The sequence below is a fragment of the Pipistrellus hanaki genome (genome assembly GCF_964339955.1).
Source record: "Pipistrellus hanaki genome assembly, chromosome: 1".
NCBI classification, from domain to species: Eukaryota; Metazoa; Chordata; class Mammalia; order Chiroptera; family Vespertilionidae; genus Pipistrellus; species Pipistrellus hanaki.
The window spans coordinates 21005198-21027025 of record NC_140503.1 but is presented as its reverse complement, the minus strand read 5'-3'; the positions used below and the strand labels follow the sequence as shown (position 1 = coordinate 21027025).

The window sequence follows — 21828 nt, the reverse complement described above, 5'->3', positions numbered from 1 at the left end:
TAAGAAATAAAATGGCTTATCTAGTCGAAGCCGGTTTGGCTCAGTGGTAGAGCGTCAGTCTGCGGACTGAAAGGTCCCAGGTTTGATTCCGGTCAAGGGCATGTACATTGGTTGCGGGCACATCCCCAGTGGGGGGTGTGCAAGAGGCAGCTGGTCGATGTTTCTCTCATCGACGTTTCTAGCTCTCTGTCTCCCTTCCTCTCTGTGAAAAATCAATAAAATATATTTTAAAAAAATAAAAAATAAAAAATAAAAAAATAAAATGGCTTATCTAAATTGTAGCATCACACAGTTGATCCTAGAGCCAGTTTTAAAATTATAGTTAACAAATTCAAGCACAGTGCTCGAACTACTTGATGATTATTCAATGGGGAATTCAAATTGGAGATAAATCTGGTCTACAGTATTCTAACAATACACTACTAAGCCAGTGCCAGGATACTAGTTGTTTTTTTTGCCTATAGTTGATTTCTGTTCTAGAAATCAGAAGCTCAGCCCTAACCAGTTTAGCTCAGTTGACAGACTGTCAGCCTACAGACTGAAGGTCCAAGGACTTGATTCTGGTCAAGGGCATGTAACTTGGTTGCAGGTTCAATCTCTGGCCCCACGTGGGGGGGTAGGTAGGAGGCAACCAATCGATGTGGCTCTTTGACACCGATGTTTCTCTTGCTCTGTCTCCTCCCCTCCCTTCCACTCTCCCTTAAAAAAAAAAAAAAAAAAAAAAAAAAAAAAAAAAAAATCAACGGAAGAATATCTTCAAGTGAGGATTAACAAAAAAAGCTCAGGGATAAATGAAGTTGATATCTCAATCAACTGATACCATTTACAAGGACAATGTGGAGATAATACATCAACTTACTGTGGCATCAAATGTTCTCTTTAGCGTAAGCAGTTCAAAGATGACGCAGCCTACTGCCCAGATATCAGACTTGAAATTGTATTTTACTCCTTGGCAGAGCTCTGGAGACATGTAATATGGAGTTCCAACAAGCTAAACAACAAAGAAAAAAAAATCAAATAATAATTTCTTTTCTGGGGTAACCATATTAATATTTCAACAACTAAATTAAATTTCCTAGGAACTAGAGATAACAACCACAAAACATTCATCAGCATATCCCAATATGGTTTTTGTGAGATTTGGGAGCCACAACAGCTCTGTGATTTCTGGATCATGGAGGCTTGTAGGCATTCGAGGCCCACTAAAATTTCATACAGATAAAAACATACAGATAGACTTAGTAAAAACTCACAAGCGGGGAGGAAGCTGGCAGTGGGGAGAAGGTAAATGAATAAAGGGTTAAAAGTTGTAACTAAAATGCATAGCAATGAAGTTTTTTAAATGGCTCAATTTGACATTTGTAATACTAATATAGTCAGTGAATTTCTTTTAAATTTGAAAAAGACTTCTTGAATTAAGAATGAATTTTGAAATAAAAATGTCCTAAAGGTCATGTCTTTCCCAAGATGAGAAATAATGAGTACCCCATCTTTAATCAGAAAAGCAATTTTCAGATGGCGTACACAGCATTTATAATGTTCTTATCATTCCTTCTTTGCATTAACTGGCTAAGAAAAATCAAATCTTGGTTTTATCAGATTATTCTTTTTTTTTTTTTTTTTTTTTTTTTATTTATTTTTATTTTTTTTATTTTTTATTTTTTTGTCTCGGGGCCTACTTCTTTTTTTTTTTTTTTTTTTTTTTTTTCAAATCAATCTTTATTGTTCATATTATTACAAAGGTTCCTCATTTCTTCCCCCCTCCACCAGGTTCCCACCCCACCCTCCGCCCCCTCCCCATCCCCCATTGTCCTCATCCATAGGTGCACAGTTTATGTTCAGTCTCTTCCTCCCTCCCTTTCCCCGATAGTAAATCCCTTTTCAGATAGTAAATCTGTTACTTAGCATTATCTCATATCAATAATACCTCCACATGCCCAATGATACACTTCACACAAAAGACATTTCCAAATAGGTCAACCAGCCTCATCCAGGCCCCACCCAAGGCACTTACAGATCAACACCCCAGCGCTATACTAACTCAACACATCCAGATCTAAGCCTTCATCACTTGATTCAGCAGACCCTCAAGTTCCCGCAAAAGTTTCCAGCCATGTCTGAGAGGCAGCCGTGGGCAGGTACAGGCGAGGAGCGAGCTGTTTCGGGTCTGGCTGCTCTGGGCCTGGCCTCTGTTGCTCTGGTTCGTTCCACAACCAGCTGCTCCGGGTCTGGTCACTGCCGCTCCCGACCTAGTTGCTCTGGACTTGGCTGTTGCTGCTACAGGCCTGGCCGCACCCGACCCGGCTGCTCTGGGACCGGTTGCTCCGGTCCCGGCCGCTCCGGGCCTGGCCGCTCCCAGCCTGACAGCCGCTGCTCCGGGCCTGGCTGCTCCCAGCCTGGCAGCCATTGCTCCTGGCCTGGCCGCACCAGACCCGGCTGCTCCGGGCCTGGCCGCTCCCAGCCTGGCAGCCGCTGCTCCTGGCCTGGCCGCACTAGACCCGGCTGCTCCGGTCCTGGCCGCTCCCAGCCTGGCAGTCGCTGCTCCGGGCCTGGCCGCACCAGACCCGGCTGCTCCGGGCCTGGACGCTCCCAGCCTGGCAGCTGCTGCTCCGGGCCTGGCCGCTCCCAGCCTGGCAGCCGCTGCTCCTGGCCTGGCCGCACCAGACCCGGCTGCTCCGGGCCTGGCCGCTCCCAGCCTGGCAGCCGCTGCTCCGGGTCTGGCCGCACCAGACCCGGCTGCTCCGGGCCTGGCCGCTCCCAGCCTGGCCGCCGCTGCTCCGGGCCTGGCCGCACCAGACCCGGCTGCTCCGGGCCTGGCCGCTCCCAGCCTGGCAGCCGCTTCTCCAGGCCTGGCCACTCCCAGCCTGGCAGCCACTGCTCCGGGCCTGGCCGCACCAGACCCGGCTGCTCCAGGCCTGGCCGCTCCCAGCCTGGCAGCCACTGCTCCGGGCCTGGCCGCACCAGACCCGGCTGCTCCAGGCCTGGCCGCTCCCAGCCTGGCCGCCGCTGCTCCGGGCCTGGCCGCACCAGACCCGGCTGCTCCGGGCCTGGCCGCTCCCAGCCTGGCAGCCGCTTCTCCAGGCCTGGCCACTCCCAGCCTGGCAGCCGCTGCTCCGGGCCTGGCCGCACCAGACCCGGCTGCTCCGGGCCTGGCCGCTCCCAGCCTGGCAGCCGCTGCTCCGGGCCTGGCCGCACCAGACCCGGCTGCTCCGGGCCTGGCCGCTCCCAGCCTGGCAGCCGCTGCTCCGGGCCTGGCCGCACCAGACCCGGCTGCTCCGGGCCTGGCCGCTCCCAGCCTGGCAGCCGCTGCTCCGGGCCTGGCCGCACCAGACCCGGCTGCTCCGGGCCTGGCCGCTCCCAGCCTGGCAGCCGCTGCTCCGGGCCTGGCCGCACCAGACCCGGCTGCTCCGGGCCTGGCCGCTCCCAGCCTGGCAGTCGCTGCTCCGGGCCTGGCCGCACCAGACCCGGCTGCTCCGGGCCTGGACGCTCCCAGCCTGGCAGCTGCTGCTCCGGGCCTGGCCGCTCCCAGCCTGGCAGCCGCTGCTCCAGGCCTGGCCACACCAGACCCAGCTGCTCCGGGCCTGGCCGCTCCCAGCCTGGCAGCCGCTGCTCCGGGCCTGGCCGCACCAGACCCGGCTGCTCCGGGCCTGGCCGCTCCCAGCCTGGCAGCCGCTGCTCCGGGCCTGGCCGCACCAGACCCGGCTGCTCCGGGCCTGGCCGCTCCCAGCCTGGCAGCCGCTGCTCCGGGCCTGGCCGCACCAGACCCGGCTGCTCCGGGCCTGGCCGCTCCCAGCCTGGGAGCTGCTGCTCCGGGCCTGGCCGCTCCCAGCCTGGCAGCCGCTGCTCCGGGCCTGGCCACACCAGACCCGGCTGCTCCGGACCTGGCTGCTCCCAGCCTGGCAGCTGCTGCTCCGGGCCTGGCCGCTCCTAGCCTGGCAGCCGCTGCTCCAGGCCTGGCCGCACCAGACCCAGCTGCTCCGGGCCTGGCCGCTCCCAGCCTGGCCGCCGCTGCTCCGGGCCTGGCCGCACCCGACCCGGCTGCTCCGAGCCTGGCCGCTCCCAGCCTGGATTCTTCGTGGTTGTCTACTGCTGTTCTGGGCCTGGCTGCTCCCAACCCGGCTGCTCTGGGCCGGGCTTCTCCGGGCCCAGCCACTCCGTGTCTGGGTGTTCCTGGACTGGCCACCCTGGGCTTGGCCGCCTCTGCCTCAGGCCTGGCTGCCACTGCCCCAGGTCTGGCTGCTCCAGTGCTGGCCGTTGCTGCTCTTGTTCTGGCTGCTGCTGTTCTGGGGCCTGGCCACTGCTGCTCCGGGCCCAGCTGCCACTGCCTTGTGCCTGGCCACTCTAGGCCTGGTCGCCGCTGTTCCAACATTCTGTCCCTTTTTTCTCTTCTTTTTTTTTTCTTTTTTTAAAAAAAACAACAAAACGCATTTATGTTGCAATGTTGGCTGGTGCGTTGAGTTCTGACTTAGTCTTTGATTTTTCAAGATCTTCTTTGTATTCTTTCTTAAGTAATTTTACTATCATTTGCTCTCACTTGATTTCTTCACATTGAGAACTTCTTTGGTTTCTTCCTCCTTGTCCTGGGAGCTCAGCAGGTTGGCCTGTGGCACCCCTTTGTTCTCCGCGGGCTCCGGCGCTGCTCCAGCCTGTTGCCGGGGTCGGCGCCGCCCAGGAAGCAGCCCCCGTCCTTGGCTCCGTTGCCAGTGCTCAGCAGTCGAAGGCTCAGGGGCACCCCCCCCACTGGGGGCCCCGTCGCCCGGCTCCTTGCTGGCGCCCAGCTGGCCGGTGTCCGGCAGGGGCTCCTGCTCCTCGTGGCGTTCCTCCAGTCTGGAGCTTTCTTTCTCCCTCCCACTAGGGGAGTCCAGGATCAGAGTCAACAGACTGTCCTCTGCGCGCAGTGTGCGCGACTCCGGGGGCTCGGCCTTTCGCCGCGCTCCCAGGACTCCACCTCACAGCCCCGTCTCCCCCTGCCCCAGCCTGGGTCCCCAGGGACTGGCCCAGACCTGGAGTTCGGGGAGGTCTGGACTGAGGCTCAGAGCTGCCGCTGGAGGCTTTGTTTCTTCCGGCTAGGGTAATCCAGCATCAGAGTCAACATTCAGTCTTCTGCGCGCCATGTGCGCACGACTCCGGGGGCCCCGCATTTCGCCGTCCCCCGGGATTGTCTCCCCCTGCCGGAGCCTGGGTCCCCAGGGTCTGGCACATAACTTGGGGCTCAGCGCTGCCGGTTCGGGGGTTCAGCCCAGGCTGGGGGTTCTATTTCCTTCCTGCTAGGGAACGCCAGGCAGCACCCAGCCCTCTCCTCCTCTCCGGCTGCGACCTCTCCGCGCGCGCGTGCGTGCGAGCGCGCAGCATGTCTCCGTACCTTAGGCTTTTTTTCAGCTCCTCTGATTTTCCTTCTGGTTTTCTCCCTCCTTCCTATTGTAGAGTTTTCAGTCAGTCGACTACCTGTAGCTCTGGGCAATGTCCACTCTACATTTTAGTTGTATTCCTTTGAAATTGTTGTGAGCTGCTGCGGCTAGGTGTATACCCGAGCAGCCATCTTGGATCCTCCCAGATTATTCTTGATCCAAAAAAATCTACTTAAGACATGATTGCTTCCAGAAGCTCCATATGGCACCACCATACAAGCAGACTGAATCCCTGAAGCAGAGAATCTCAACCCTGGCTATCAGTATCCTTGAATGTCTCTATATTGCTTGCAGGCATATTGCAACATTGTCAAAAAATACCATCAGGACAAAATTAATTTTTATTAAACTTACATTTTCTTTTTCTTTTTTTTAAAATATATTTTATTGATTCTTTTACAGAGAGGAAGAGAGAGGGATAGAGAGTTAGAAACATCGATGAGAGAGAGTCATCGATCAGCTGCCTCTTGCACACCCCCTACTGGGGATATGCCCGCAACCACGGTACATGCCCTTGACCGGAATCGAACCCGGACCCTTCAGTCCCCAAGCCAACGCTCTATCCATTGAGCCAAACCAGTTTCGGCTAAACTTACATTTTCAAGTTATTTTTAGGACAGAGCATTGTGAAACCAGTAAAATAATAACCGGGTTTTATAATTCCTTAAAGGATGAGATCACTGTCCTTAAAGGTCAACTTATGTCTATGCTTTATTAATGAATTAGGATCAGGTGAGAAGGGAACCCTGCAGTTTTTTGTGTGTTTTTTTTTAATATATTTTATTGATTTTTTTTTACAGAGAGGAAGAGAGAGAGAGAGCTAGAAACATCGATGAGAGAGAAACATCGACCAGCTGCCTCTTGCACACCCTCTACCGGGGATGTGCCTGCAACCGATGTACATGCCCCTGACCAGAATCGAACCTGTCCGCAGGCTGACGCTCTATCCACTGAGCCAAACCGGTTTCGGCAAACCCTGCAGTTTAGACTATGTACAATATTAAAGACCAAATTGTTCTCTGGGCATCAGCCTTTATTTGTAATATATGGCTTCTGAACCAGAAAATTTCGAAGGAAATACAAAAAGAGATGTGTAAAATCATAAGCTCAAATGTTAAGAGATAACATGAAATCGATTAAAGATCTTAGCTGGAAAAATGGTAAAGTATTTTGTGGCTTTTAGGAAAAGTCTCTAATAAGTGTTAGAAAGGAATTTGAGGTCATACAGATAATGTAGACAATGACTCTTGAAAGAACATCTGAGCATGTAAATGCCTGTTAGTGAGCCCAGGAAAAAGACTCCTGTAGATTTGTTTTAAAAGTATGGAGAATCTGCAAGAATACTGAGAAAAGGATGCAAGGTTTAAGGGGAACAGTTGTATCTCCTGGTGCTAGGAAGGAAAAGGAAAAAAATAAGACAAGGGCAACATACACTTACCGTCTCAGCCATGGAATATTCAGAATTAAGTTTCTTTGCTAGGCCATAATCTCCAAGTTTTATCAGGTTTGCCTTGGTCAGAAAAATATTTAATGTTTTTATATCTCTGAAAAGAAAAAAAGAAAATGCTGGTTAGCAAGGCCATATAGTCAATTTTTAAAAAATATATTTTATTGATTTTTTTTTTACAGAGAGAAAGGGAGAGGGATAGCTAGAAACATTGATGAGGGAGAAACATCCATCAGCTGCCTCCTGCATGCCTCCTACTGGGGATATGCCTGCAACCAAGGTACATGTCCTTGACCAGAATCGAACCTGGGATCCTTAAGTTCGTAGGCCTACGCTCTATCCACTGAGCCAAACCGGGAAGGGCAATATAGTAGATTGTTTTCATCTCATCTACCATACCGAGGATTAGAGAAAAAGAGTATGTCACCATTGCTCAGACTGCTATGAATCCAAAACACAATGGTCATCACTTTCACACTGAAAAGGGGATTTGGGAGAGTGAAGTAGAAAATTAAACTTCATCCTCCAGGGCTTCATGACACAGGCATGCCTCCCATACTACTAAAGCCAATAAGAAAAGCTAAGAGGGTAAGACAAAAAAATAATTACCTGTCCCAGGTCATTATAATTGCTATAAGGTACACTACTTCTTCAATTACCAAGTATGCTTTGAATGAAGTAACATAAAGGCAATCTTAACATTTGGTTGGTTCCAAAGTGTCAAATCTGTTAAGGCAAGAGAAGAGGCTGCCTATCCCCGAAGCAACATGATCAGGCTGTGTAGATCACATAATAAAATCACTGGCTATTTTTCTTTTCTTTTTTTTTTAAAATATATATTTTATTGATTTTTTTACAGAGAGGAAAGGAGGGAGATAGAGAGTCAGAAACATCTATGAGAGAGAAACATTGATCAGCTGCCTCCTGCACACCCCCTACCGGGGATGTGCCAACAACCAAAGTACATGCCCTTGACCAGAATTGAACCCAGAACCCTTCAGTCCGCAGGCTGACGCTCTATACACTGAGCCAAAACGGTTTCGGCACTGGCTATTTTTCTAAGGATGAATTGACCACATGTTAAACAAACTGTGCCTGGTTTACACTCTAGCTTCCTTTACTGAAAAATGCAAAATAAGTAGAACAATGTTCTTTGTAACTTTTGAAAAGAAAATACTATGCAATAGTAATCATTCAATAGCTATCAAGAAATGTAAGTCAACAATTAATAAACCAACCAAAAAGAAATACTGATGTAGACACACTAATCTCTGGCAATGGTTAATGATTCAAGGAGGATATAATGACTTTTGACAATGAAGATAAATTTTAAAAAACAGGATATAATGATGCAGCAATGTTCACAATGGCTCTCTCTCCTACAGCTAGAAACGAACAGAAAACTGTTCCTCCACCCAAAGGTCTAGTACAAGTGTATAATTAATTATACAAAATAAGTGGGCTGTTTATTCAAATTAAAAGAATTATAGAATTAAAAACAATGGCCAATTATTGTTCAGAGAAAACATTTACATGAATTGCAACTAATCTAATACCACTTCTCATAGTGGCTTCTAGGCTTTACTGATGAATTAATGAAATGAACTCTAAAATCTCTCTTAAAAAATGACTGAGCAGTATTTAGCTATTAAGGAAATTCTTCTTACATCACAAACATGGTTTAATTTCAGGAAGAAAATATAACACCCTTCATTATTCACTTTCCTTTCTAAAATATATCAATGTGACCTGGCTGGGTAGTTCAGTTGGTTCAAGTGTCGTTCTGAAACATCAAGGTTGAGGGTTCGATTCCCAGTCAGGGCACATATAAGAATCAACCAAGGAATGCATAAATAAGTGAAACAGTAAATCGATGTCTCTGTCTCTGTCTCTCTCCCTCATATCCCTCTAAAATCAATAAATAAAAATTTAGAAATATATAAATGTAAAAGCCCTGCCTGCTTAATGAAGAAAATATTAGTACTGATGGGAGGCACCTAAGGTAGGGGTTGGATTGGTAGGGAGGAATCAATCCCATATTCTTTCACTCATTACCTATGAAGGATTCCAGCTTTATGGATACAGCTCACTGCTGAAACAATCTGAAATAGGTACCACACCACCATCTGCAGAGAAAAAAATAAATTATATTTGGACTGGAAACAAACAAAAAATCGATTTAAATACTCTTTCTCAAACAAATAAAATTTAAAAAGCTGCAACCAGAAGTTACAATTCAACAGGACTTGACCTCTCTTGCTTGTAGGTTGAACAGGCAAAGGAAAGTGGTAGGGGTAAAAAGAAAAAGCAGGTCAGCATAAAATAGTTCCAATGGCATTATAAAGTATAGTATGGTGAAGCAGACTTGTGGAAAGAAATCTGGGAAGAATGCAAAGGTATAGAAAACTGGGCATACCAGTATGCAGTAACAGAACCGGAAAAGAAAGCCCATAGAGAGTCATGATGTGGTAAACCATTTAGGAAGCAGCTATAGACAGCTTCCTTGTTAGAGGTTTCCTTTCTCAAGAATATCAACCAGAGCCTGGAAGAAGTGTGAACAAAAGGAAAAAACCTCTTCATTGTTGGAAGAGTTAATACAGAATCAGAATACAACAAATTACAATTCTAGCTTCCTACCATAGAAATATGAATTACCTCTTCCTCAAACAACTTGTCCTTCTGACGAAGGATTTTGTCATACAGGTTCCCTCCTGCAATGAAACAAGAGACAGGTTTGAATTGCTTAACAGAGATTAAAGCTTGGCTCCTGTATCTACTAGGATTTTAACAGTTAACACAAATGAAGCATTCTGCTTCCTCTCAAAGGAAATCCCTTCTTCCCTCTTGACTTTTCCATCATTCAAGTACTACCCTGTTTCCCCAAAAATAAGACAGTGTCTTATATTTTTTCTCCCAAAGTTGCGCTAGGTCTTATTTTCAGGGGATGTCTTATCTTTCCATGCGCTAGGTCTTATTTTCGGAGGATGTCTTATTTTCGGGGAAACACGGGTATATCAAAAATATTCTTCAGAGATTCCCCTCCCTAATGGTAGAGGCTCAATACAAAAACAGGAAGTAAGACATTTTGAAAAGAGGAGAGTAAAACCATTTCTATAGTACCCTAATTAGTGAAAATATATTAAAGATCTTCAAAATCAGATTTTCTTTTCTAGAACTTCTTTTAAAAGAATCTGCAACATTTTTATAACATCTCTCTCACTGTGACTATTAGGTATTAGAACAACAGTGAAAAAATGTTTTGTATTTGCAGGTATATATAAACTTCTTTTTCTTTCCACTAAAATATTTCCCAAAGTTTAGGGAACACCTTAAACCAGCAATTTTCAACCAGTGTGCAGCATACACTGACGTGCCACAGAAGCACAATGATGTGCTGCAAGAACTTTTAAAACATGCAATACCTGACTATTTAGTCAGGGCACTAACCTCTTTTCCCTCAGATTGTCAAATAAAAAAATGACAACAACCAACACAATAGTATCTGGTGTGTGTGAATCGAAATTATACTTTTTTTGTGTGTCAGATCTGCAAAAAAATATATTTTTGATGTGCCACAGAATTCTGTAATTGATTTGTGCCATGAGATAAAAAAGATTGAAAATCGTTTCCCAAGACTGTTTCTAATCATTACTCTCTTTATTAATTTAATACTGCAGAATAAGTCTGAATTTGCTTCTCCCTTTCCTTTATCAAGTAATCCCATATAATAAGAGCTAAAATGGTAATTAACTGGACCGTGGACTGACCTTCCAGAACGACTTTCCAGAACAACCTTCTGGAACAACCAGTGGGTGGGGCTGCGAGGCAGCTGGGGCTGCGAGGGCCGAGCCCCTTGCATGAATTTCATGCTTTGGGCCTCTATCACAGACTATAATTGATCATGGGCCATTTTACTTCCTACTTGCAAATATAACTTACACTTTAGCCCTGGCTAAGTTTCACAACTTTCTCCCCCCTTATACCTCCCCCTAATTTAGTAACTAGAAGTTTCAATAAAGGTACCATTTGTTCTAGATCTCCTAACCACAAAGGAAGTTAACTACTTGAGGCTTCTGCTACTTCAGAAATCTCTATTATAATCTTATGCATGTAGGGTTGATCAGAACCAGGACAACCATGATATAAAAGAGTCTAGACAAAAAAGTTAGAATCTAGGAGCTTTCTCTTAGAGATTTAGAATTATGAATATGGTGAGACCACTATAGCATGCAGCTCAAGAGAGGACTGAGGAGATTCTCTTATGTAACAGGAAGGATAATACTTAGTACAGTATATATCAAACATCTTCTATATACCAAGTACAATGCTAGGGTCTTTACACAGTTATTTAATACAATAACCCTAGGATGTATGTTTTGAACTGTTATCAACAAACTTATAAGCTGAGACACAGAAAAGTTAAGTTTCTTGTGCAAGGTTACAGAGCTAAAGTCATGAAACTTGGGGTGTGAGTTTCAGAGTCTATTTTTTTTAATAATTAGAACATACTACTATCTTACAAGCAAAATGGTCCCAAGAAATGAGACCACATAAATAAGGCCATGCTTTACTATATTATCATTTTCATTCAGTTATGACCTTTGGACCACTTTTTAATAGGATAGCTTTCACTGAAGTCAATATAAATCAGTATCGCTTATAAGATTTCATTATACCTTAGCTGGTTTGGGTCAGTGGCTAGAGCGTCAGCCTGTGGACTGAAGGGTCCCAGGTTTGATTCTGGTCAGGGGCACATGCCTAGGCTGTGGGCTTGATCCCCAGTAGGGGACCTGCAGGAGGCAGCCAATCAATGATTCTCTCTCATCATTGATCTTTCCCTCTACCTTCCTCTCTGAAATCAATGAAGAAATATTTTTTTTAAAAAAAAAAGAAAAAGAAAAAGATTTCATTAAATATTTTATCAAGCCACGGTATGTCTCTAATGCCTAACTCATGTCATTTCATGAGGGGAAAAAACCTTTAATCACAAGGCAGAATTTGAGAATGCAGGGAAAAACCCCTCCCTTTATTTTGTGCATCACTTCAAAACTTTTTAGGGCCTGAATTAATTCTCTACACTCAAGAAAATCCACTTAAACTTCTTATCACTGTATTTCTTTTCTTTTTTAATCCACTTCAAGGTAAGTACGAACAGTCTGTCTTGCTAAAGGAAGTCCCACTGACTACCTTACCATTACAATATTCCAGCTCAATCAGCAGGGTGGTATTGTCCATGAAGTGATTGTAGTAGGCAATAATGTTGTCATGCTGCAGCAGTGCCAGAATAACAATCTCATTCAAGGCATCCCGTCGTTCCTTCTCTGACAGTCGGGTCAAATCAACTTCCTTCCACACAACCAATGAATCATCCTGCAACACAGCGACAGAGTTATAGTGTTTCCTCTGGCCCAGTAGCAAATGAATCCACACATGGATCTGTAAACCTAGAAAAAACACCTTCCTAGAGGGGAAGCGACTGACTGCTTCTATTTTTTTCCTTTAAACAAAAATCATGAACAGACTTTCAAGGTTCCGCATACAATTAAGCACCATAATTTGCTGCAGAACCTTACTGCTACACTTAATTTGCATCATGTCAATTCCATGTAAAAATAAGGGAAGTAATCTCAAAGATTCTGTTGAGTGACTGAGTGACATTATGACAGACTGTTAGTTATGATGAGCATTGTAGTAGGGCTAGAATATTGGAGAAATAGAGAACTGGAGAGTAGTTATCTATGGGTGACCAGTTTCTTGTAAAATGGAAATTAAACTTGCCTCTAATAATATCAATGTAGATTTCTCTAGTGATTTTTGTTTACCCTTTCTGGATTAAGAAGTCATAGCTAAGCGCTTTGAGTTCATTTAACTCATGCTGCCCATTTTGCAACTCTAACTCCTGCCACTTTTATGTATTTCATGTTTTTCTCTATTCATGAAAACTTACCTGTGGCTCCCAATATCCTCTCTATAATATCTCTAATTCTTTCCTGACACTCCTCCCCAGCCAAGAACATCTCTGCCCAAACAACCCTCTCCAGACTTTAACATGGCTCTGATAGGCCGTTCAACCTTTTTGGGAAGGTCCTAATGAACCTTCTGCTGTACATTTTACTCAATGCAACCATTCCCTTAATTTTCAGAGGTCATACACTGAAATGATTTGTCCATTCTTTTCATAGATACATACAACTTAAATGTTATTTGTTTACTAACTTGTCTTTCCATTGAAATAGAAGCTTCCCGAAGGAAAGAGCTGCTTCTAATTAAATCTTTGTAAATACACAGATCTAATAAATATTTGGTGATATGGATAATGTTACATAGTTTTTGGAAAGTGTAATCAAATTTAGCTTAAAATAGTAATTAAGTTCAACATGATAATAATGGAAAGGCATGTGGAAAGAGGTATAGAACTTTGTTTAGCCAAGGATTTAAGCAAACCATTTAAATATACTTTTAGTTTCTTTAACTATAAATAGGTACACTAATGCTCATGTCCTCTTTCTCATATTATGAGTACAAATAAGAAAACAGAATACTGCCAGGCTGATGTGGTTCAGTGGTTGAGCATTCACCCATGAGCCAGGAAGGTCAAGGTAGGATTCTTGTCAGGGCACAGGCCCCCTTCGGGCTCCATCCCCAGTAGGGGGCGTGCAAGAGGCAGCCGATCAATGATTCTCATCATTGATGTTTCTCTCTCCCTGAATCAATAAAAACATAACTTTTAAAAAAAAAAAAAAAGAAAGAAACTAGAATACTAACAGTAACTTAACATCATACACTAATGTGAATTAGGATTAAAAAAAAAAAAACCACACACATAAAGATACTCTCCCGCAACCACCTCTCCCCCGCATCTTTCAGCCTTAAAACTAGGTTAGCTTGGAACACACACACAACTACAGATGGATCACTGATGGATGAATCGGCTTCAGTAACCAGCAAGTTCTCACTAAATGCTTACCTATTCTAAAGCTTCAGTTTTGAGGCTTTATTGATCAAAATCAGTTTATGGTTAGTTTTTGTTAAGTGGAATCACCACTTGGGGGTTTTAGTTAGTACACATTGTGACCCACGGATCTCTTCCAAGAATATGTAGGGGTGCAAATGTGGACGGGGCGATTATGTTCACATTAGATTCTCAAAGGAGTCCTTGTGCGCTCCCCCCCCCCCCCCCCCAAAGTGAAGACTTCCTGGCTTAGAACATAACAAAAAAGTATTACCCAGGCATAAAGCTGCTGGATACACACTGATGAAGAAACCAACACACCACGACCGCCCCAACGATCTTCAAGAAAACTCTCCAATTGAGGGTTCCCCTCGGAACTTACGGATAAAGGCAAAGACATCGGGGCTGCCTTTGCCGTGGGAATTTTGAAACTACGCCGATCCTCCCCACCCTGACCTTGGAGCGCAGAGCTCTGCAGCACGAGAGGAAGTGAAGTTCTGACATCTCTCATTCTCGCAACACTTTAATTTTACCCTTTGTAAAGCATCGTCACTTCATCTTCCGAATAACCTCTCCAGGGTATTCTAAAGGTCGTTATGACTAACCCCATTTGATAGACGGGGAAACTAAGGCTACAGGAAGGTGCAATGACTTTGCTCCGTCCCCCGGGTTACACAGAAACGACCGGCCAGGAAAGTGCGGCGATGGCAGCGCGGGGAGGACCCCGCGACAGACCCCTGCGGGCGCCCCGCGGGGCCCGGCGCGGGGCGCGGGGCCGGGCCGCTACCTCGGTGCGGCGGTACAGCGTGGCCTCCCCGAAGGCGCCGCGGCCCAGGACGCGGATGGGGATGTAGTGCAGCTCCTCCTGCTCCGCCGCGCCGCCCGCTCGCGGCCCCGGGCCGGCGCTGGGCCCCGGGCCCGAGTCCCCGCCACCCCCGGACTCGCTCCCAAAGTCCGAGTTGATGGAGTCGCAGTGTCGCTCGTACTCGCCCAGCACCGACATGGCGGCGGCGGCGGCCGCGGGGCCGGCCTGCGTGTCACCGGGGGCGCTGGCCGCGCGGCGCTCCGGTCGCTTCAAAAGGCAGCCCGCGGCTCCGTCCGCCCCGCCGCCCCGCGAGGTTCCATGGGGGCCCCAGCCTCCTGACCCGGAAGCAGTTGCGGGTGCTTCCGGCCCGGCGGGGTTTCCTCCGCCCTCGCTGGCCCACGGCTTCAGGCCGGGGCCAGGGCTCCCCTTCCTCCCGCCGGCGTGGGAAGCGAGGCCTCCCGCCGGGGAGGGGACCGCGTGGAGCCGTCGGGCCTGTAGACTACTCCCCCGGCCCCTGGCCAGGTCCCGAGACAGCTTCGAAGTCCGGAGTCCGTCCAGGCTCCTATGGGCGCCTGGCCTATCTCTGGGCAGTGATTGGGGGAAGCAGGCCCTTCCAAAGGGAGATACTGTAGTAAGCGGACATACTGTCTCCTGTCGTCTTAAGAGTCGGTGGGTCCACCTTTCTACCTGGACCACCTTAGAATAGGGTGACCAGACGTCCCAACTGATGTGGGACAAATTGTTAAAAATCGGGACGTCTGGTCACCTTACCTTGTTATGGAATGAAAAATTCCCAAGGCCAGCGCAGCAGCTGTGCACCCTAAATTCCACAAGGCCAGCAGGGCAGCCGCTTTACAGCTCGTTCAAACAAGCTCATTAAAAGTGAAATATGGTAGTAACCATACTTAGGTAAAAACTACTGTTTGAATTTTAACTCTACTATTCTGACTTGGACCTTCACTTACTTGCTTTGTTCATCGCGCGATGGGCTTAGGGAGGGTGAGTTCAAGTTCTGGGCAAGATTACAGGCAGAACTTTCTTTTTCATTAAAGAGCCAGCCCTATGTGCACTTAGTGGTTATCTCGATGCTGGCTTTGAAAACAATGCTGTTCTATCCAATTAAAAAAAAAATGCACCTGGCATGGTATTGAGATTGTGGGCATATCTGGTCCCTGGCCTGCAAGGTCAAACAGCTAAGTTTCTCTTCATCATTCTTCAAACGGGCTAAAGCAAACTAGAAAGCAACATTTTATCTAGGAGCAGAAAATTCCAAACAACAATTTGTTGCAGAATGGGGGTTTTCCTTCTCAGAACCTTTAAAAATAACTACCTGCCCCTAAAGCAGTGCAGTCGTTTGGAGTCCACCTGTGTGTGGTGCTCTTGCGGCTGCCCTGGCCAGATATTTCAATAAATTCTTGCCTGCTTTTTAAAAATAAATCATCAGCCTTCGGTGGTCTTATTTTGAACCCAGGGTTCAACCCCACAACAAAAAAAGCAGGATGTGCTGACCACTATCTGATACAAGAGGGGTAAGGCCAGGTGGCAGGAGGAGGAAGGGAGAACTGACATGTTAAATGTAAAAAAATTAATTAGGAATGGCTGATGGCTAAAGGCAGATATCTGCTTCTGTACACGTAGCTTGCTTGCTTGATAAAGATGAGAAGCCTATATAAGCAAAAGGCTTCGAGAGCTTGGGGCTGCAGTCCGGTCCCGTCTTCCCTGCACGAGCCGGCTGCAGACCCTGAAAAGGAAATAAACGGGCTTTTCTAAATAGTTTTGATCTGTGTCCGAGGGAGATCTCTCTCCTGGGTTACAACCACCTTAGGTCCCTCCCTCATACACAACTCCAAAAAATTGTTAAACCAATTCTCCTGACATGCCACCTTATCTTTTTTTTTTTTTTTTTTTTTCATATTTAGCATTCTTTTGTCTTTGACCATCTGAACTCATGCAACAACATTCTTGGAGAAGTAGGTGTCACCGGGTTTGGGGGTGGGGGATCTCCCTGGCCTCAGGCAGAATCGCAATACCTGTGGATAATCGTGTTCCATCAGTTACTTGACCTTGGCAACTTCACACCTCTAAGCTTATTTTTTGATCTGTACAGTTGGTAATATGATCTGCATCAGAGAGATAACAGCTACCATTTATAGAGTGTTATGTTCCTAGCAGCATTCTAAGCTGTTTTTTCATGTGTCACCATCCCCCTTAATCCTATTATTCCCGTTCTCCAGAAGGAACTGAGATACCGAGAGGTTTAGTAGCCTGCTCAATGTTACAGTCAGGGGAGCTGGGAGTCAGACCCAGCAATGTGGCTCCAGGTCTCCTCACAGAGCAGGATGTGTTGGGGCTAAGAGAAAGGTTACCTGGCCGGAGGTCAGGGTGCATGTGAGGTAGAAGAAAGAGAGGCCTCAGGTTTTATAGTTTGACTTTTCCTGTGGGCAACGGAAAATTATTGGAGATTTTAAAGGAAGTATATGATGAGTATGACTCTATGTCCTTAGTTGCTGGGAAAGTCCCAATTTATACCTTTCCCCTTGTCCCAGCATAAAAGAGCCTTCTTCTACTCAAGTGTCCAGATCAGACAATAAAAAATATGATCACCTTACATAAGATCCAAGTTATATTTTACAAAGAACTCTGATGACAATGAGGAAAACAAAGACTGGAGGCAGGAAGACCAGCTAAGAGGCAATTTATCTTCTAAGAAAAGAAGCAGCACTAAGGTGCTATCAGTGTGGAGTGGAGGTGAAGAGAGGTCCAGGTTGAAGAAATCCATCCAAGAAACATTTAAACTTTGTGATCAGTCAGGAGGGATATGGTTATAGAGGTAAATGTGAGAGTCCAGGAAGCACTTCCAGGTTTTTAAGTAGGTGATATTGACAGCAAATTAGAAGAAAATTGGTATAATGGGGTGAGGGCTAACTAATCCTTTCACATTCCTCACCTCTTTACAGTTCGTCAACATTCCTTATAAAGCACCCTACACTCCACATAACATTGGGTCTGACTAGGAGAGTAGAGGAGTCTTCTGTCTCTTTTAACCTAGATCCAATGTTTCTGTTCTATTAGTGTACCAGCCTTTTTAATGATGGTCTGCTTACACTGTGCTTGCACTTAACTAAACCTTTTTCACATCCAGTTGGCCCGTGGACTGAAGGGTCTCAGGTTTGATTCTAGTCAAGGGCATGTCCCTCAGTTGCAGGCTCAATCCCTGGCCAGGGTTGGGATGCCTGCCAGAGGCAACCAATTGGTGTGTTTCTCACATGGATGTTTCTCTCTGTCTCTTTCCCTCCCACTCTCTCTAAAAATCAAGGGAGAAAAAAATATTCTCAGGTGAGGGTTAACAACAATAAAAAAAATAAATAAAAGTACCACAGCCCTCCCACCAGATCACATTATTCCTTATTTTCTTCACAATGCTTATCTATAAAATACTAATGTCTTGCTTACTTTATTGGCTATCTTCATTCATTAGAATATAAGCTCCATGAGAGAATTATGTGCTCTTGTCCACAGCTGTATACCATCAGTGCCTTGAAAAGTGCTTAATAATATAGGCTTAAAAATTATTTGTTGAGTATCATGTTGCTATTATCTTGTATGTATATAACATTTTTTAACCTAAATGCAAGACTGACTGATAACCCATTACATTTTATTTTGTTGGTTCCATTCCAGAGTACTATATTGTACATATGTTTTTGAATTTTCAATTTATTCATTCAACAAACACTGAGTACCAACTTTGTGCCAGATGGTGGGTTACAAGAGAGAACAAAATAAACACGGTCCTACTCTCATGGAGCTCACAGTCCATATAACAGACAGATAATGAAGTAATTATAAGGATAATTGTATATAAGTTATAGTGTTATAAGATTTCTAAAGAGGCATTTAATGCGTTAGTGAAGGCTTCCTGTTCAAAATGTAAAGTCAGTAATGGCTAAACAAAGTAGGAAAATAATTCTGGATAGAGATCATTCCATTTACCTCCTCCTATTAATTAGAAGGCACTTTGAGGATGGGTATTACTTATTTACTGGGTGTACTCCAGAGTTTAATTCAACACACTAAAAAGGATATTCAATAAATGTCTTCTTGAATAAAAAGGATGGAAAAAATAATCACTTAAAACCAGAAATGTGCCGAAACTGGTTTGGCTCAGCGGTAGAGTGTCGTCTGCGGACTGAAAGGTCCCAGGTTTGATTCCGGTCAAGGGCATGTACATTGGTTGCAGGCATATTCCTAGTAGGAGGTGTGCAAGAGGCAGCTGGTCGATGTTTCTCTCTCATTGACATTTCTAGCTCTCTATCTCTCTCCCATCCTCTCTGTAAGAAAAATCAATAAAAATATTAAAACAAAAACAAAAAACAAACAAAAAAACCAGAAATGTTTTGCTTTCATTTTAGAGACATTGAATGGGGTTCAGCCAAAGCTTAAAGCTTCATTTTTCTGGCATCTCTGCAATGATAATTTCTATAATTTGGTTAGCCTGATATTGTGCATTGTTCTACTTATAATGCATTGATATAAGCTTGACAGACAAATGTTCCATTCCATCTTAAGAGGATACAGAACAGAAACACTCATGCTCATTTCTTCTTCAAAATGGGTATAAATAACACTAAATTATCTGACCTTTGAATATTCTTAAGTCCAGAAAGACTCAACATTCTAAAGATGTAACTGATTTTAAAGTGCCTTTGGTCAAAACCAGGTATTTCAATGTTATATTTTAACAAGTGAACAGATAAGTTGCTAGATAGCAAAAGTTCTCACTTATGAATGCAGATACCCAGGGGCCACAGAGTTAAAGATTAAAGAAAAGAAAAAAAAAGATTGAAGAATCTACCAAAGTACCAAGCAAAATCTATACCTCCATGGTATGATATGACAGCCACTAGCTACATGCAGGTATTGAACACATGAATTAGGGCTAGTCTGAATGGAGTAGTGCTGTAGCTATCAAATGCATACTGGATTTCAAAGATTTTATATGAAAAAATAATATATCTCATTTATTATTTTAATATTGACTACACATTAAAATGCTGTTTTGAATACTATATTAAACTAATTATTAATTTTACGTTTTTAATGGGAAAAGTACTACCATTTAATAAGTATCTACTGTTGAAACTATTAAATTTAAATTCGTTGATAAGTTCTGCTGTATTATGTTCTCTGAAAGGAGAACTTCAATGAGAAATAAGACATTTAAAAATATATATATATTTTTTACATCGATCAGCTGCCTCCTGCACATCTCCCACTGGGGATGTGCCCACAACCAAGGTACATGCCCTTGACCGGAATCGAACCCAGGACCTTTTGGTCTGCAGGCTGACGCTCTATCCACTGAGCCAAACCGGTTTTGGCAGAAACAAGACATTTCTGATGTTAAATTATTTATACTCAGGTATTGGGAACCATTACTTTGTATAAATTCACTGGCAAATTACCCATTTTTCTGGGTACTGGAAGTGGAGGGTCAGCCAGTGAGTGTGCAAAGCACTTCAGGTTGCTCTTGGAAAGAAGCTTTATGAAAAACTAGAAGCCTGATGCATGAAATTCTTGCAAGGGACTCAGCCCTTGCAGCCCCAGCTTTGTCTGGAAGGTCATCCCAAAGGTCGTTCTGCTGTTCGGCCTTCTGGTCTAATTAGCATACTATACTTTTATTATTAGACTAGTGGCCCTGCGCATGGTGCACATTAAAAGGGAATTAGAGGACATATTTTAACATTGCTATTTGCCTTTTCTCTATAATAGAAATGTCAGAGATGAAAGAAAATTAGTAAAATGTATATGAAAACCTCCCTCCCATCAGAGTCTGGACCCAGAGTCAAGTCCCCACCCGCCCTTGTGTGGTTCAAAATCGCAGGAGACCCAGACCCAGCTGCCCCCAACTCTGTCAAGCCCTGTGGGGAAGGGGTCACAGCCTCAGATCTCCAGGCCTGGTGCCAGGTGCGGGGCACAGCCCAGGTCCCCCATTAAACCCCACCTGTCAGGGGGTGCAACATCAGGCCCCCTTTTAACCCCCACAGGGTGGGGGACACAACCTCAGGTCCCCAGGCCCAGTGCAGAGGTGGGGGGGGGCACAGCCTCAGGTCCCCTGGGGCCGGAGGGAGTGACAACTATTTGCATAATAGCTCTTTATTATATAGGATGTTCAACTGCAAGTAAAATAAAATGGCCTTGCTGGAGTGAGGTTTTGTATAGATGTGATGAGCCAAAAAAAGCAAGTTCTGAGGGGTTCTAAATTGGGAGAGGTATTTTAAGAAAGGAGGGCAAGGGTGAAGGTTCTCTCTAGCAGGGATGGGAACATCTGGCCCATGGGCTATATAAGGCCTGTGAAATCATTTATTTTGGCCCTCCCAAGGCATTAGGGGGGAGTTAATTAAATATTTGATCAAATATATCGGGCTAGTTTTTACATTGATAATTTCGTATGGCCCTCAAATGATGTTATATTCAAATGGGCCCAGTCAGTGTAAGCTCAGTGGTTATGTGTCAACTTATGAACCAGGAGGTCAGTTTGATTTCTGGTCAGGGCACATGCTGGTTTGCAGGAGGCAGCTGATCAATGACTCTTTCTCATCATTGATGTTTCTCTTTTTTTCCTCTTCCTTCCTCTCTAAAATCAAGAAAAATATATTTTTAAAAATCCAAATGGCCCTTGGCAGAATAAAGGTTCCACACTCCTGCTCTAAAAGAATAAGTCCATGCCGAGACCGGTTTGGCTCAGTGGATAGAGCGTCGGCCTGCAGACTGAAGGGTCCCGGGTTCGATTCCGGTCAAGGGCATGTACCTTGGTTGCGGGCACATCCCCAGTAGGGGGTGTGCAAGAGGCAACTGATTGATGATTCTCTCTCATCAATGTTTCTGACTATCCCTCTCTCTTCCTCTCTGTGAAAAATCAATAAAATATATATTAAAAAAAAAAAAAAAGAATAATTCCAGTAGCAGTTTCTAAAAGAGAGAAACTACAGAAGAATGCCTGGCTTTCAGAACCCTTTTTGAAGGTGTATAATTATTTTCAGATACATTTACAATTTATATATAAAATATAATAAACTTTTGCTAGCTCACATAAACTTTATCTACCCGGAGTAAATTATGGATAATTATCTTTTTTTCTTTATCACATATAATTTGCCATATGTTAAAACTAAGAAATGTGGAGGAATTACTGCCAATCCAAACAAAGAGGTAC

At 45.0% G+C, this 21828-nt stretch overlaps 1 protein-coding gene across 2 annotated transcripts in view; it reads right to left on the bottom strand.

The window, feature by feature from the left end:
• NEK9 (NIMA related kinase 9) overlaps positions 1-14947 on the bottom strand; it is a 42669-nt gene extending 27722 nt beyond the window's left edge. For both annotated transcript variants that reach the window (XM_084892678.1, XM_084892679.1), the window contains exons 1-6: positions 14595-14947; positions 12048-12225; positions 9511-9566; positions 8911-8981; positions 6847-6952; positions 860-991 (exon numbers count right to left, since the gene is read on the bottom strand). In XM_084892678.1, the coding sequence (XP_084748804.1) occupies positions 860-991; positions 6847-6952; positions 8911-8981; positions 9511-9566; positions 12048-12225; positions 14595-14810 (759 nt within the window). In that variant the 5' untranslated portion in view covers positions 14811-14947. The remainder of the gene's footprint in view (positions 1-859; positions 992-6846; positions 6953-8910; positions 8982-9510; positions 9567-12047; positions 12226-14594) is intronic.
• Positions 14948-21828: the final 6881 nt, after the last annotated feature.